The sequence below is a fragment of the Schistocerca americana genome, chromosome 4 (assembly GCF_021461395.2).
Source record: "Schistocerca americana isolate TAMUIC-IGC-003095 chromosome 4, iqSchAmer2.1, whole genome shotgun sequence".
NCBI classification, from domain to species: domain Eukaryota; kingdom Metazoa; phylum Arthropoda; class Insecta; order Orthoptera; family Acrididae; genus Schistocerca; species Schistocerca americana.
The window spans coordinates 362139420-362156530 of NC_060122.1; the positions used below are offsets into that span (position 1 = coordinate 362139420).

Genomic DNA, 17111 nt, shown 5'->3' on the forward strand with positions numbered 1-17111 from the left:
ATGGAGATGAGTATGAGAAACAATCCTGTAATGTTCGAATACAGTATTAGTGGTGTACTGCTTGGCCAAGTAACAAATTAAATATCTAGGTGTAGCACTGGAAAGAAATATGAAATTGGAAGGGCATAAAAGGTTGGTTGTAGGGAGGGGGACCTATTGACTTTGGTTTATGGGAGAAATCTGTGGCTTGAGTGTTTGGGATCCCCACCAGGTCAGATTAAAGGAAGACACAGAAGCAATTCAGAGGCATGCTAATAGATTTTTTACCAAATGGGCCAATCAAAACATGAGTGTTTTGAAAATGCACTGTGAAGTCAAATGGGAATCACTGGAGGGAATATGACATTCTTTTTGCGAAACACAATTCAGAAAGTTTAGAGATCAGACTTTTGTGACTGATGTTGGAACAATTCTACTGTCATCAACATACATGTTGTTTAAGGGCCATGAAGACCAGAGAAGAGAAATCAGCACTAGTATAGAGGAGTAAAGACAGTTGTTTTTCCCTCGCTCAATTTGCAAGTGGGACAGAAAAGGGAATGACCAGCAGTGGTACAAGGCACCCTCCAAAATGCACTGTGTGGTTTGCAGAGTATGTATGTAGATGTAGATGAATGACTTCACAAAAGTAGGCTGCTGTGTGACCTTAAATGCCTTCTTTAACACAAATTGAGAGAAGCAGTGCTTAATCTTTACCTCTTGTGTTTTAATCTCTTCCATGAAGATGTGGACATAATTTGATCCACTCGGATGGTTTTGAAAGGAATTAATACACTTGGGTGGAGATGTGAATTGAATAGCTGATTCATATGTAGCTGAACTGTGTCTTACAAACAGAGTCTCTCCTTTGCACACCATAATGGAACAACCGAAGCAACAACACTTAAAGTAACGTATAATGTTACAAATTTAGGACCTAACTTTCAGGCAGATGATGCCTGATGCAATGTTCACAGGCAATGTTCATACACTGAATGTAAGAATAAAAACTGTTGTCCTTTGACTCACTCTTTACTCTTCGTGATATTCTTTACTTCTGTGATTCCTTCACCTTCCCATTCCTGCAATGGCTCTTTGGTGTCAGTTTTTACTATTTCCTGAAGGGCTAAAACATTTTATTATAATTTAATGCAATGAGCAGCTCAGTGCTTTTGGTATACTCTCCAAGTGATTTAGCAGTTAACAGCTTATTTACTTGAATAGATTTCACTGTCGTGACCAAGAATGTACTGTTACAGTGTCCTTTTACTGATTTGTTGCCCAGTAAGTCACTCCAATGTTTAATGTGTATGGAGAGGTGGTAGGTTTTTCAAAAGTAGCTTTTACAAAGTTTAATGTTATTTAGCACATGGCGTGGTTAGATAGAGCTTCACTTTCCTGGGTAAGTCTTATAGGACAGGCTACAATCTTTATTGTCACCTGACATGGGATACTCACTCATTTGATTGAAGCACTGGTGGCTCATAAATGAAACAGCTGTATGACTGCATGTGTACATTAAAAAATAACACGTAAATATGTTAAAAGACAGTGCAGAATGGGAATCTGTCTTGTGTCAGCAAGGCCACTGTGAGTGCCAGCCACTGTCTCAGCAGTCTGCTGCCTTAGCAGACTCACTCACTGCCACTAGCCACAGTCAGCACCTACTGTATGAGGTACAGGGTTTGCACAAAAATGTGGAATTATCAAGAGAAATGCATGATTGAAAATAAATGTAGATGCTAGCCATGTCTACAGATTGCTCTGTTGTATCTGACCAGGCATGACACCTGTGCAATGTCCTCAATGTATTGCAAGTGTCAGTCATGGTCAGAACAGTGTTTCATGTAGTTGTGAGTGCATTATGTTGCAGCTAAGAGAATTCAAAAGCAGACAATTTGTTGGTGCTCATTTGGTGGATCCTTCCATAACCAAGGGAGATGAAATGTTTGGTGTTTCAAGTCATATCAAAAATTTATACCACATATGGGGAAAGCAGAAAACATCATCCGCCAAGTCACAATGCGATGTGTGTTGACTGATCATGACAGACAGTCACTGAGGAGAATTGTGAAGACAAATAAGAGGGTGACAGCTGACAAAGTCACTACAGAACTGAATGTCATGCTCATGAAACCTGTCAGCACCAAAACAACATGAAGGAAACTCCATAAGCAGGGAACTGCAGGGCAAGCTGCAATTCCAAAACCGAACATCAGTAATGGAAATGCATGTAACGGGAAAACATGATGGCGAAGCCATAAAGCCCGTACTATGGAGCAATGGAAGAAAGTCCTTTAGTTGGGTGAGTCTTGTGTCACACTTTTCTCAACTTCTGACCCAGTTTATGTTCCAAGAAGTGAAACTTGGTGGGTGTTCGGTGATGATTTGGGCAGCCACAACATGATATGCCACAAGTCCCATTGTTACTCCGCAAGGTTGCATTACTGCCATGGTTTATATGATCATTTTGGCTGATAAGGTCCAAATCTTGGTACAATATTTGTTCCCTAATGTTGAAGATGGAATCCAAGATGACAGGGCCCATTCACACAGTTCCAACATCCACAATTTCCTGAGGATAAGGATGAATTGTTGCTTCTGCCCTTGCCACTACAATCACCAGATCACAATATTATTGAGCCTTTGTGGCAAAATATATGTGATTGCTATCCACCTCAATCATCATTACCTGAACTTTCCACCATTTTCCAAGAAGAATGGTATAAGTTTCCCTTGAAAACCATACAGAACGTGGCAAAGGGTTTCCTGCACCATATTAGGCACGATAGTGTGTAGTGTTTTGGTGTTTCCATATTTCCATTATGCTTGGTCAGTAGATTTTTTATCTATCCAATTACATTATATTGTTAAAATTGATTGTTTTCATTGTTAAATAATAAAGAATGTTTTATTGAGCCAGCATTCTTGACTCCAAATTTGCCATTGTAGCAGAAGATCCCATCCCCACAGCCTCCTGCACACGCCATTTTAGGGCAGAATTGGTCATCCTGGTAGCATTACAACTGATATAAAATGTACATGATAATTTATTTTCTTAAGTAGCAAATAAGTTACATTACTTAGAGCTCTTGTTGTGCAGATGAAACTATTTAATCCCCTCATTAAATATTCCACATTAACAGATCATGACAAATTTTTATTTATAATATCCTGAAGAAATTTAACAGTCTGCAGAGATCAGCTCTTTGCCATCACAATTTCATTGTGATTATATCCAGCATGTGGATTGGTGACTCAGTGGTAAAGTGCCAGATTACAAAGTCAAAGGTCTCAGGTTTGATGCCCAGTCAATCCTAGGATTTTTCTGTCACTTATCACTTCTTTCACCTCTGGCAATTTTTGTTAATGTGAAAAATGCAGAGCTGCACTCCGGTTCAAAATCTGTGTTAAACTGTAGGTCCCCCTACAACTGACTGGGTGAGTCAGTTCAAAGGTCAGAGGAAGGCAGAGACATACCATCTCCAACAGGACCAGACCTAGAAAAGCACTTTGGTACTCAAAACAATCCTCATCTTTACTTACTTATATACTTAGCAATTTGTTTGGTCATGAAAGGCACAATTTGTGTTTGTGTATGGTTAAGCTTCATAGCACTATTATTTATCCAAGTTTAAAGTTATTAAAAAGTTAGTTTGGTATTCTGCACTAGTTCTGAATAGAACTGCGAGAATACTTGATTGTTCCTGAGTTTATATTACATGGCATGTCAATATGTAATAAGTGAACAATTTCGGACTTAGCACCAATCCCTTGGTACATGTGCTTGTATCTCATTCCAACTACCACAGGCTGCCTCACCTTTTTGTTGTAAAACTACTCTCTGTTTTCTACTTTTCAGACAGGATAAGAACTAACTTAAAGATTTTTTATAGAATCCATAAAAAATCATTTTTTGAAGCAGCAGCTTACAGTTTATGTGTTAAATGACTTAGTGGGGTCACAAAAGATATTGGATTGCACAGCTTGCAGGGCATTTGGTTATTTTAGTGATTAGCTCATTAATAGTTTGCACAGTACTTTGTCCCCATCTAAGACCACATTGATTATTTAGAATAAAGTTGTTAGTTTCATAATAATTATCTAATTGATTACATGCTGTTTGCTAAGATATTTCAGAAAACAACTGATAAATTGATACTGGGCAGAAGTTTTCTATCTCAACCAGTCTAGATCTTCAAGTCGAACTTACACATCTTTCAGCCTGTTGGGGAAGCAACCCTTATCAGATGACTTATTGTACAAATTCCAGATCTTTTAGGGATTTTATAATGTGAGGCACTTCATCATAGGATGCATAGGTAAATCTGAATTGTCCATTTTGTGCTGCATCGTGTTGGGATTTATGTGAGGAGGAGAGATGTCATCTGTTTTATTTGAAGTTATAAAGCACCCAGTGTATTCTTCACACTTTGTAACCATTTCCCTATCAATTTCTAACGTAGAGTTAAAATGATTAGTTTTCTCTGCATCTGATTCAGGTTTAACAATATACTATACAGTTTTCGATTTCTTTTCATGGCATCTGAGATGAATTTACTGTTTGCCATTTGTTTTGCCTGTTTAACGACTGTCAAATATTCTTGCCCTCACACCTTGCTCAATAACAAATATTTAGCCTCAACATCCACCATCTCCATTGGCATGTGCCACACCTTGAGATTCAAATACATTTACAGAGATCTGTACCATCTTCATCATCCAGGCAGTTAAACCAAGATTCTTTGTTGCTGTAACACACTACATTCTTCTGCCTTACTACACATTGCTGGTTGCTGAAACACATACAGAGAATGGGCTGTTCTCTCCAGTCCCCAGCACAGGAACCAAATCAGTAACCAGAACGCAGGATATGCTTAGCATGTATTACCCCCAACCACAGAAACAATAATGGCCAACAATATTTAAACTATGACTGACATATTCCTGAGCAATTCGTTTGGATAATGTGCAGCTCCATTCCCATCCCATAACTATAGCACTTGGACACACAATACATTTTCTTCATCACTGCGAAGAGGGGGCATGCCCTCAAGGAACAAAGTTATGGAAATAAATTCAGTTGCAACATGGTGTCCAAAACCTGTATACCATACATTTTGTAAACTGATGACTCCTGTTTGCAACTGTCTAATGGGACATGAGCCTATTTAGATTCAGGTTGCAGTTTGTTTTCCCCACTTGCATGGCTGGAAAGAGATCTGACGCCGATTTGTGAATGCTTGGGATTATTGTATAACCTATTCTCAACTGAATACTTATCAAATAATGCTTCAGAATGGTTATAACTTAGTTCAAATGCAAATCTTCATTGGCATCTATTCCTGTAAAATATCTGAGTTTAAAGACAAGTTTTGCTTTTCGGTAAGAAGTTTGTGGTTAATGTCACATAGATGCTTTTAGTAATGTATTCGTATACTGTGAAGAATAATCTTTATATATTTCTGTATTACATATTTTACAGCTCCTGTAGGCATTAATATAGAAATAAAAATTTCATTTAAAAGCAAATAGGAAACCACAAAATGTGCAAAGTGAAAGTTAAGAAAACATTCATGTCTATGCAATTAGGTTCATGACACATAAAAGGTAGAAACCATCTTTTAATTTCATAAATGACAATCTCGGGGAATTGTTAAGCAACAATGCTTACCAAAGGACAGGAAATTTTAATATATTTCAATATTGTCAAAATATCTCCCATTGGTGTTATATTCATTTCCCTCAAGGCGTCTCTATCAATATCAGGTAAATGAGATGGTTGGATTTTATTAACAAAGAAGATGTTAGCATATGATGCAGCCACTGCAGGTTCCAAGCCAGCTGCCTGGAAGAATTCAGCCCAAAATTCTGGAACAAATTACACTTTAATGTAGAACATTTCAATATCTATAAAATACATCCAACAAGACTCTGCATGAAACTTCCTGGCAGATTAAAACTGTGTGCCCGACAGAGACTCGAACTCGGTTCTGCAAGGTTCGCAGGAGAGCTCCTGTAAAGTTTGGAATGTAGGAGACGAGGTACTGGCAGAAGTAAAGCTGTGAGTACCGGGCGTCAGTCGTGCCTCGGTAGCTCAGTTGGTAGAGCACTTGCCCGCGAAAGGCAAAAAGTCCCGAGTTCGAGTCTCGGTTGGGCACACAGTTTTAATCTGCCAGGAAGTTTCATATCAGCGCACACTCCTCTGCAGAGTGAAAATCTCATTCAAGACTCTGCATACATACAATTCAGTGAAGAAGGAATTTCAAGTCTAGTAATCCACCATTTACATGAAATGAGGAATATGGCAAAATATTAAAGTCAGAAATTTTAAGCTTTTAACTCTAAAAACAAACATAGTTGGTATTGCACCACTGCAGACTTCCCACATTAACGATACCAGCTTGAGATTTTATGCAGCATAATTATATAACAAACACAATGGGAAGCAAAGTACCACACTGTGCAAATAGAAAAGTTTACAATAAAACCTTTGGCAACTTACTGAAGTGCAATGTCACAAAAATTGAGTAACTTTTGTTATTACAGAGTGACAATTACTCCCTACACATAAAATGTAAGCTAATATTTCCATGCTTCATGTAATGATAATGCCAAACCTTCCACCCCCTCTCCCTCTCCCTGTGTGTGTGTTTCAATAAATGCATAATTCTGTTTTTTTAGTTTTAACTGGCAAAGAATTCTGATCAAATTGTTATGTTGAAATTGTGGGAACATATCAGTCACAGAAGACATGTATTCCTTACTAATGCATTGTCCTTCATTCCTGAATGGAATATAAATGCACACCATTTGTCGAGTTAGCATGTCATAAGAAGAGTTATACTACTTCCCTGAAATGAAGGGGTTAGATGATACCAAAAAGTAGCCATACAAAATTTTTATTGGTAAGAGAATATTGAATGTAGCAGGCCTACATATTTATGATGAACATATCCACTAAACATTGTCAAAGAGCTATGAGATGGCAGTATCACTGATCTGGATATTCTAACACAAATCCATCATGCAAAATTTCATCGCTGAGAGATGTTGATAGGCAGGTACGATGAAGGTATTGTAAGCACTATGAAGCACTGAATGTCAATCTGGAATGTAGTATACATAAACAAAACCACACAGCCTGAGTTAAAATGTACAGCCCGTTAGAAATTCTATTGTTTGCATTGCTTCTTTCAAGAACATAGGTTTGCAGTGTGATTAAAAAAGGCACAGTTCAAAATATTTTTTATAGAAAACTTCATTTAATTTGTACGTTTCTAACCTTTATGTAGAATTTTAATTTACAGTGATAAAAAATAAACTGCTATATAAACAGTAAATAAGTCTTTGAAATCTATGCAAGCTCGACACACAACAATGAGCTATAGACCACGTAGTGTCAAAGTTGACCCATAATTCAACAGGCCAAAATCAGTTTCAAGGCATACTGGTTCCTTACATTAATTTAATATGATTGTAAATGATATATGTGATGTCATTGCAACCTGATGAGACCGACCTGATATGTGGATCACAAATGGACCTCTCTTATGGCTAGATGACATAGAAAGCAAGAATATTAGTACAAAAAAAAAAAAAAAAAAAAAAAAAAAAAAAAAAAAAAAAAAAAAAAAAAAAAAAAAAAAAAAAACATTAATGAGGTTTATGCAGGGCTGCCCCCTGCATATTTCAGCCACCACAAGTACTTATAATTTTCGTGGGCCAGATACAGCCCCTGCCTCACTAAGGAGGTGCTTTATAAATAGAAGAAGCAAGGTACCTGTCTACAATTAAGCCGCCAACAGTCACCACAGCCAGAGGCACTAACCTCACTGACAGGTAGTGTGCCTGTTACGGCAGAATGTGCCGTAGGCAGGGCACTACTTCCCTACGCTACATCACATGCCCTCCCTCACAGTGTCAGGTGTGTATCCTTCTACAGGACACTCTTTAGGCCACCGCTCAATCGTGCTAGAGCAGTTATATATCTGTGACTCAAATCAGCGCACCAACAGCTCACCATACGGAGTCATTGCTCTCGCTATGAGCACCTGTAGCTGACACTGCACACGACTGCCGTCTGCCGCTCCCATGTGCTGTGCCGTGCCACATATCTCGCTGGCAGCTACTGTCATCTGGGGCATCACATCTACCATCTGCTGAAGCTCAACATCCTGGAAGTACTGTCTTCCCTACAGCAGCTATTGTTGCCCAAGCCATCGCCTCCAATAACTGCTGATGCCCGAGAGCCTGGAAGTACTGCCATCTTAAGGATACACTCCAAGTGCTAGGTTGGATCTTAATGTCTATCATCCTCCGCTCCTCCTGCCCCACTGCCTACCAAGACTCGAGGGCTTCATCATGTAGGTGTAGCTCAGGCAACATCTAGGAAAGTCTTTTCTGTTTGTACTTTAGTCATGTGGACATTCATCCAAGGGCACTGTATTTGTGTTCTATTTCCTATATCAATAATAAACGGGGTCATTACAAAGTGTCTTTCACCAGTCCCAGCCTGTCACACTTCCACGAGGATGAGTGTGATTCTCAAATGTGTTAAAAGTGCATTTTCCACATTGTCTTCTCTCCTCTCCTCTGCCACACATATCTATGGCAACGAGGTACAAGGTTTGTATTCTTAAAGCCTGTTTTATTGTTTTTGCTGTGTATTATGTTGTTTTGCTGGAGTAGGTTTTGTTTTCAAGTTTGTTTGTGTGGTTTTCAGCTTGGGGGGGGGGGGGGGGGGGGGGGACTTTTGCTAGTGTACTAGTTAACTTTGGTGGTTTTTGCTGGAGTAGGTTTTGTTTTCAAGTTTGTTTGTGTGGTTTTCAGCTGGGGGGACTTTTGCTAGTGTACTACTGGTGGGGCAGTGTTTTCACATTTATTATGTCATCACAGTCAGGGGGCAGTGGTGTTCAACACATTCTATGATTCCTACAAGGCAAGTTCTTCAGTCTATGCACATACATGAATCTAGTTTCTTAGTAGTAATTGTCTTTTCTGCACAGTTCAGACAGTCCATTCATGTGTTGTACAAATGTGAATTCTTTCAATTGGTGCTGTTGGTATGAACTGTTTGCAGTAGTTAGAGATTCAAGTTTCAATTCACTGGCATCATAATTTCTATCACATTTTGAGGAACTTTTTCAATGATCATTATTATCCCAAATAAAGTGAAAGACCCACTTGGTAAAACCCACAAAACTGCAGATCTACAAAAGAATTACCTCAGAACATACAATACATACTTTTCCCACAGCAATGGATAAATAACCTGGACTAATAATGTATGGAAAACCCTATAAATGCTAAGTTCTCTAAATTCTGCATATTGTTTCAATTAATTTTTGAGGAGACATTTCCAGGAGTAGCTACTTCAACAGCAGCAGCTAAGCAAAATGCATGTATACTGTGCATATCAGGAAATCCTCCCAGACATTAAAACTTCTACATTCCTTACAAAAGCACTACATTACTTCACAGTTCCTACATTACTATCAAAAGTATAACAAAATATACAGTAGGGTTCTGCTTACTGAAAAATATCATTCAGTGACAAAATAACATATAACGAAGACAATAAAAGCAATGAATAGAAATTTATACCAGCACTGACATTCAAAGTCAGGTCAGGGAGATTTTCTAGGGTTGGGCATGCAGCTGTGGTATCTGTAATGCCAGTATGGCATAATGGATGGCACAGCTGTCTTGTAAGCAGGAAACATGGGTTATTATAACAGTGCCAATACGATTTTAATTTAGTGTCTTGGCCTACATTATTCTCATAGATATAGATATCTATATCTACATCTATACTCTGCAAGCCACCTGACGGTGTGTGGCGGAGGGTACCTTCAGTACCTCAATTGGTTCTCCCTTCTATTCCAGTCTCGTATTGTTCATGGAAAGAAAGATTGTGCGTATGCCTCTGTGTGGGTTCCAATGTCTCTGATTTTATCCTCATGGTCTCTTAGCAAGATATACGTAGGAGGGAGCAATATACTGCTTGACTCCTCGGTGAAGGTACGTTCTCAAAACTTCAACAAAAGCCCATACCGAACTACTGAGCGTCACTTTTGCAGAGTCTTCCACTGGAGTCTATCAATCATCTCCGTAACGCTTTCACGATTACTAAATCGCGCTGCTCTCTGTTGGATCTTCTATATCTCTTCTATCAAACCTATCTGGCATGGATCCCACACCGGTGAGCAGTACTCAAGCAGTGGGCGAACAAGTGTACTGTAACCTACTTCCTTTGTTTTCGGACTGCATTTCCTTAGGATTCTTCCAATGAATCTCAGTCTGGCATCTGCTTTACCAACGATTAATTTCATATGGTCATTTCATTTTAGATCACTCCTAATGCCTACTCCCAGATAATTTATGGAATTAACTGCTTCCAGTTACTGACCTGCTATATTGTAGCTAAATGATAAAGGATCTTTCTTTCTATGTATTCGCAGCACATTACACTTGTCTACTTTGAGATTCAATTGCCATTCCCTGCACCATGCGTCAATTCGTTGCAGATCCTCCTGCATTTCAGTACAATTTTCGATTGTTACAACCTCTTGATATACTACAGAATCATCCACAAAAAGCCTCAGTGAACTTCTGATGTCATCCACAAGGTCATTTATATAAATTGTGAATAGTAACGGTCCTACGACACTCCTCTGTGGCACACCTGAAATCACTATTACTTCGGAAGACTTCTCTCCATTGAGAATTGACATGCTGCACTATGTTATCTAGGAGCTCTTCAATCCAATCACACATTAGGTCTGGTAGTCCATATGCTCTTACTTTGTTCATTAAACGACTGTGGGGAATTGTATCAAATGCCTTGCGGAAGTCAAGAAACACGGCATCTACCTTGGAATCTGTGTCTATGGCCCTCCAAGTCTCGTGGACGAATAGCGCAAGCTGGGTTTCTCACGATCGTCTTTTTCGAAACCTATGCTGATTCCTACAGAGTAGATTTCTAGTCTCTAGAAAAGTCATTATACTCGAACATAATACATGTTCAAAAATTCTACAACTGATCGACATTAGAGATTTAGGTGTATAGTACTGCACATCTGTTTGACGTCCCTTCTTGAAAACGGGGATGACCTGTGCTCTTTTCAAATCTTTTGGAACACTATGGTCTTCTAGAGACCTACGGTTCACCGCTGCAAGAAGGGGGCCAAGTTCCTTTGCGTACTCTGTGTAAAGTCGAACCGGTATCCCATCAGATTCAGTGGCCTTTCCTCTTTTGGGCGATTTTGTTTTTATACCCCTGTGTCATCTATTTCGATATCTACCATTTTGTCATCTGTGTGACAATCTAGAGAAGGAACTACAGTGCAGTCTTCCCCTGTGAAACAGCTTTGGAAAAAGACATTTAGTATTTCGGCCTTTAGTCTGTCATCCTTAGTTTCAGTACCATTTTGGTCACAGAGTGTCTGGACATTTTGTTTTGATCCACCTACTGCTTTGACATAAGACCAAAATTTCTTACGATTTTCTGTCAAGTCAGTACATAGTACTTTACTTTTGAATTCATTGAACACTTCTCACATAGCCCTCCTCTCACTAAATTTTGCTTCTTGTAATTTTTGTTTGTCTGCAAGGCTTTGGCTATGTTTATGTTTGCTGTGAAGTTCCCTTTGCTTCTGTAGCAGTTTTCTAACTCGGTTGTTGTACCACAGTGGCTCTTTTCCATCTCTTACAATCTTGCTTGGTACATACTCATCTAATGCATATTGTACAATGGTTATGAACTTTGTCCACTGATGCTCAAGACTATCTGTACTTGAGCTAAAACTTTTGTGTTGAGCCATCAAGTACTCTGAAATCTGCTTTTTGTCACTTTTGCTAAACAGAAAAATCTTCCTACCGTTATTAATACTTTTATTTACGGCTGAAATCATCGATGCTGTAACTGCTTTATGATTGCTGATTCCCTGTTCTGCGTTAACTATTTCAAATAGTTTGGGTCTGTTTGTCACCAGAAGGTCTAATATGTTATCACCTCGAGTCGGTTCTCTGTTTAACTGCTCAAAGTAGTTTTCAGATAATGCACTTAAAAAAATTTCACTGGATTCTTTGTCCCTGCCACCTGTTATAAACATTTGAGGGTAAATTAAAATCTCCACCCAGAACTTTAACATGGTCGGGAAATATACTCAAAATATTTTCCAAATTTTCCTTCAGGTGTTCTGCCGCAACAGCTGCTGAGCCAGAGGGCCTATAGACACATCCAATTACCATGTTTGAGCCTGCTTTAACCATGACCTTCACCCAAATTATTTCACATTTCGGACCTCCGTCAATTTCCTTCGATACTGTTGCACTTTTTATCGCTATAAAAACGCCTCCCCCTTCACTGTCCAGCCTGTCCCTGTCGTATACATTCCAATCTGAGTTTAGAATTTCATTATCGTTTCCATCTGGTTTCAGCCAACTTTCCGTCCCTAGTACTACTAATGAGAGCAGTTCGGGGACCTTTCTATATACGCTCCTGCAGTTTACTATTACCACATTAATATTGTCATTCCCTGTTGCGTTTTGGCTACTGCTGCCTTGTCGCGTCTCAGGAGGTGTCTTGTAGGGCCTAGGAAGGGAATTCTCTAACCTAAAAACCCCACACGTGCACTCCACACGTACTCCGCTATCCTTGTAGCCGCTTCCTGCGTGTAGTGCACGCCTGACCTATTCAGAGGGACCCTACATTTCTCCACCCGATAGCGGAGGTCGACAAATTTGCACCCCAGATCTCCGCAGAATCATCTGAGCCTCTGGTTTAAGCCTTAAACTCAGCTCCCAACCAGAGGACCGCGATCGGCTCTGGGAACGACACTACAAATAGTTAGCTCAGATTCCACCAAGCGAGCGAGGCTTTCTGCCTTCACAAACTCCGCCAACCACCTGTATGAACTGCGGATGACCTCTGAACCCTGACGGAAGGAGTCATTGGTGCCGACAAGAGCAACAATTTGCAGTTGGGTGCCCCAGTGCTCTCTATCGGCGCCGTCCACATCTCGGATTGACCCCCCCCCCCCCCCCCCCCCCCCGGCTAGCAGACAGAGTGAACACTGGCCTTCTTCCCTGAGCTTTCCATGACCCGCCTAACATTGAAGCTCCCAATCACTAATAAACCCCTCCCCCTGTGTGCCTGCTCGGACCTTGCTGAAGGAGGAGCCACATGTCCACTCACAGGCAGAGCAGGCGATGCCACACGATCAGCCTCCACATTGACCCTCCGCCTCATGCAGCATGAATGCTGCTGAACCCGCCACTCCCCTTGAGGAGAGGGTGGCCCAACCACACCCGGTACCCACGAAGATGTCTCTACAGCAGGGACCATGGGTGGAACATGTAACACCTAGGGTGTACCATGCGACGCACCAGACTCCCCACTGGCGCTACAATTCGAGGCAGCAGCCCGAAGACGGCTGACTGTGGCCATCAGCAAGTTCAGCTCTTCACGAACAATGGCAAGCTCCTCCTGCGTCTGTACACAGCAGTCACACATCCTATCCATATTAAGAAATCAACAATTTACTGTAGAGAGTTAAGTAATCAACTTTTAACTAGACTGCTAATTCACTAAAGGCGACTGATAGCTGACTAAACTGTGGTTACTAGACACTTCTTGTTGGAAACAATGAAAATAAGCAGTAACCGTCTCTGGATTGTATTCAAAACAAACACGAAATCTATAGAACACTATTACTAGTACTCGAAAATTAAAGCTTCCTAACAGCAAATACACACAGAAAAAGAAGTGACAAGTAAGAAAAACACAGTTAATACTTAAATTTACGTAGCTTGCTGCACAGCAGATGTGAAGCAGACGGCAGTTACGATGACACTAGCACTACTGGCACTACAGCTGGCTAAAGGTGAGACTCAATATGTCTCAGTAATACCAGCTATATATATGATTAAAACTAAAGTAGTAAGGGGCGCCATAAAACTTGAATCTGGAAAAGACAGACACAAGCATAGCACCATACAAATTGAAGGTGGGAGTAGAACAACTTACAGAACATTTTCTGCACAATGCTCAGCCAACCTATCTTTCCATCTCTTATTCACATGTAGACCTCAGCTAGTATATCCCCATGTTCCAAATGTAACAACAGGCACAGCATTCATACAAGATTTCATTTCTGTCAATAGCAGCCTACTCAACTTGTTTTATAATTATTACTGGAAAGCTGTAGTTGTCACTTTCAGCAGAAGCTGCCAAGGAATATCTTTGGATCAGTCATTACAAAGAACTTCAGTAATATTCATATGACCATCACTACACCTGCAGAAGTAATGTACACCATAAAATCTGAAAATACCATCAGATTTCACTTTTTCCACCATTCTCAAAAATCTTAGAAAATATAATTTGGTGTATAATTGACTTCTTAAACAGCTAACAGTAAATAATATAGTGCCAAAAGCTTTCAATGTTGAGAAGCCTATCTACACATACAATTAGACTGCACTTAATTCATTACACAACAAATTACAGTCTACTGGTATATTTTGTGGTCTGTCTCCTTTTAAGTAAGTTAGAATACTACACAGCAACAGGAAATCCTTAAAAATGGTTGATATTCTATACCTCTGATGGGAAACAAAGGGTGTCATACAGAAAGATACTAAGCTATCAGGCATCATCTAGCTGGAAACTTAGCTACAGAAGATGTCTCACAAGGTTCCTTACCTTTTCTTGGGTACATTGACAATGTTAAATTATTGGGATTGCAGCTTGATAATAAATTCAAATGAGAGGAGCAAATCACAGAACTACTGAAGCACCTAACCAAACTTATTTGCAATGCAAATGTTGTCAGACATAGACAATATGAAAATAAAAAAAATCCAGCATACTGTGCTCACTTTCATTCACAATGTCATACAGGATTATTTTTTGGGGTAACTCATCAAGCCAAGCTAAAGCTTTTCAAGTCCAAATATGTATAATAAGAATTATTGTGGTGTGATATCAAGAACATCCTGCAGACACCTGTTAGGAAACTAGATACCAATTACTGCTTCCAAATATATTTATTCCATAGTGAAACTTGTCATTAAAAATATATTTATTTCTCAAAACAAACATGAAGTTCATATGATCCATACTAGAAACAAGAACAATCTTCACATAGATATAGTCACTTTCATTCAGAAAGGTGTCCATTATTCAGGGTACATGGGTTCAATGACTTGCCAGCAGTAATAAAAAGTTTAGCTACTAATGAAGTTCATTTTAAGAGGAGTTTATACAGGGTTGCTACAACTTTCCCCAAGTGAAATTCCCTGATATTTCCCTGATTTCCAGACAAGTTTAAGTATTTTTGCCTAACAAATTTTGAGATCTCAAGTGTAAGTTGACAAAAAAACGTAAGGACTTCCGTATTTCTAAACATGTGAGCAAAAATATTAAGTAATTTTGTAATAAACTGTTTTTAGATGGAGAAAGCAAGCCAAATGGTATACATATGTTTCATTAAGACCACTGATGTTATTTTATTTCAATAAAGCAAAACACATTTGGTGTAAAAAATATGCGTTTTGTTGGAGTCGCAAGACAGATTTAAAATGCCTTCACTGCTTTAAGAAATAACTTCAGAAAAAAGTAGGCCTCTTGAAAGAAATGTATAAGGTGGGGAAGAGTTGTGTAAACCCACTCTATAGGTGACTGCCAATAAAATGTTGGTTCTACTATGTTCATTATTGACAGTTATTACCCACTGTGTTATGTCTATTATTCTACTGGTATTGTGTGATTTTTCTTTCATGAAATACATGAGTACATAGCATACAAACTGCAGCAACTGCCACAATTTTCTTCTTCTTATTGTCCATACTTTCTAATATATAAACTACTTTCGAAGTGCCAAAATGTGCTAGAATAAATAAAATGCCTATAAAATGCCGCAGTGTACAATGAACTTGGGGTGAGACAGTCACAATTCCTGAATTCCATTGTCAATGGGTTCTGGCCTGCCGCGAAGCAACACACTCCTATGTCCATGGATAAACCATGAAAATCCACCACATTACGCCAAACACAGACAGACCCAGCCTGCGGGCACATAGGTAAGACAGGGCCCACACATTAGTTGGAAACTACGCGCTTCAGATTGGCAGGCCCTATCTGTTAGAGATCCATCACGGAAGCCCCCTCACGTAGTCAGCTATTCACGTGCCACAAATGCCACGTTGATGAAATGAGATCGCAGTGATCACCCACACAACAGATAACTCTCGCAAATACTCTGAGAATCAATACCAATGAGGATAGGTAGCAACTCACTGTAAAGGTGATCACTGAGCCACAGACAGGCACATAGAAAAGAGAATCACACTCTCACAACTAAATTTTCGGCCATAGCCTTTGTCAGAAAACAAGAGCATGCACACGTTCACACAGTCACTCAGACACAACTCATACACACATGACCCTTGTCTCCGGCCACTGCGTCGACAAGTACTGAGAATCGGATCCAAACAAACCACTCCTCATGCCCCCTGCCTCACATCAGCAACTGCTTGGCTAGCAACAAGTAGTGGTGGCAGCTGAGAGGGGGGGGGGGGGGGGGGGGGGGAAGAAACAGTAAGAATGAGAGAGCAGGGAAGCAGCACACATACTCAGCTGCATACAGACCGTGACGAAGCATGACATCTCAGTAAACCCACACTTTCATGCTGCTGAGACAAAAACAAAATTTTTCCAGTGTTTTTTCTTTTTTTTTTTTTTTTTTTTCAAATTTCCCTGGTAAGTTTGAAATTTCCTGATCTCTCTGACTTCCAAAACTTGTGGCAACCCTGCTATAGGATTTGTTGGTGGTCTACACCTAATTCATTGATGAATTTGTTAATAGAACCAACTGATGTGTATATGTTGCTAATAACATTAACTTATGTATTAGTCCAATCTTACTTCTGGGCAAATTCAGTGTAAATATGTGAGGTAATTTTTTTACTTGATGATGAATGACTACAATGGCCTCAGAATAATTATTACATGCACCTCAGTGTACTGAACATTTACATCTATTGTGACAAGTTATTTACTGCCTTTCAAATAGAAATATGTTTACGATTGTTTTGTACTTATTCCACACCCATGAAGACCATTT

General features: G+C 39.5%; 1 protein-coding gene across 1 annotated transcript in view; it reads right to left on the bottom strand.

Annotated features, from left to right (window-relative positions):
• LOC124613482 overlaps positions 1-17111 on the bottom strand; it is a 307477-nt gene that overhangs the window by 271019 nt on the left and 19347 nt on the right. The window contains exon 2 of the mRNA XM_047142191.1: positions 5654-5850. Coding sequence (XP_046998147.1) covers positions 5654-5850 — 197 coding nt within the window. The remainder of the gene's footprint in view (positions 1-5653; positions 5851-17111) is intronic.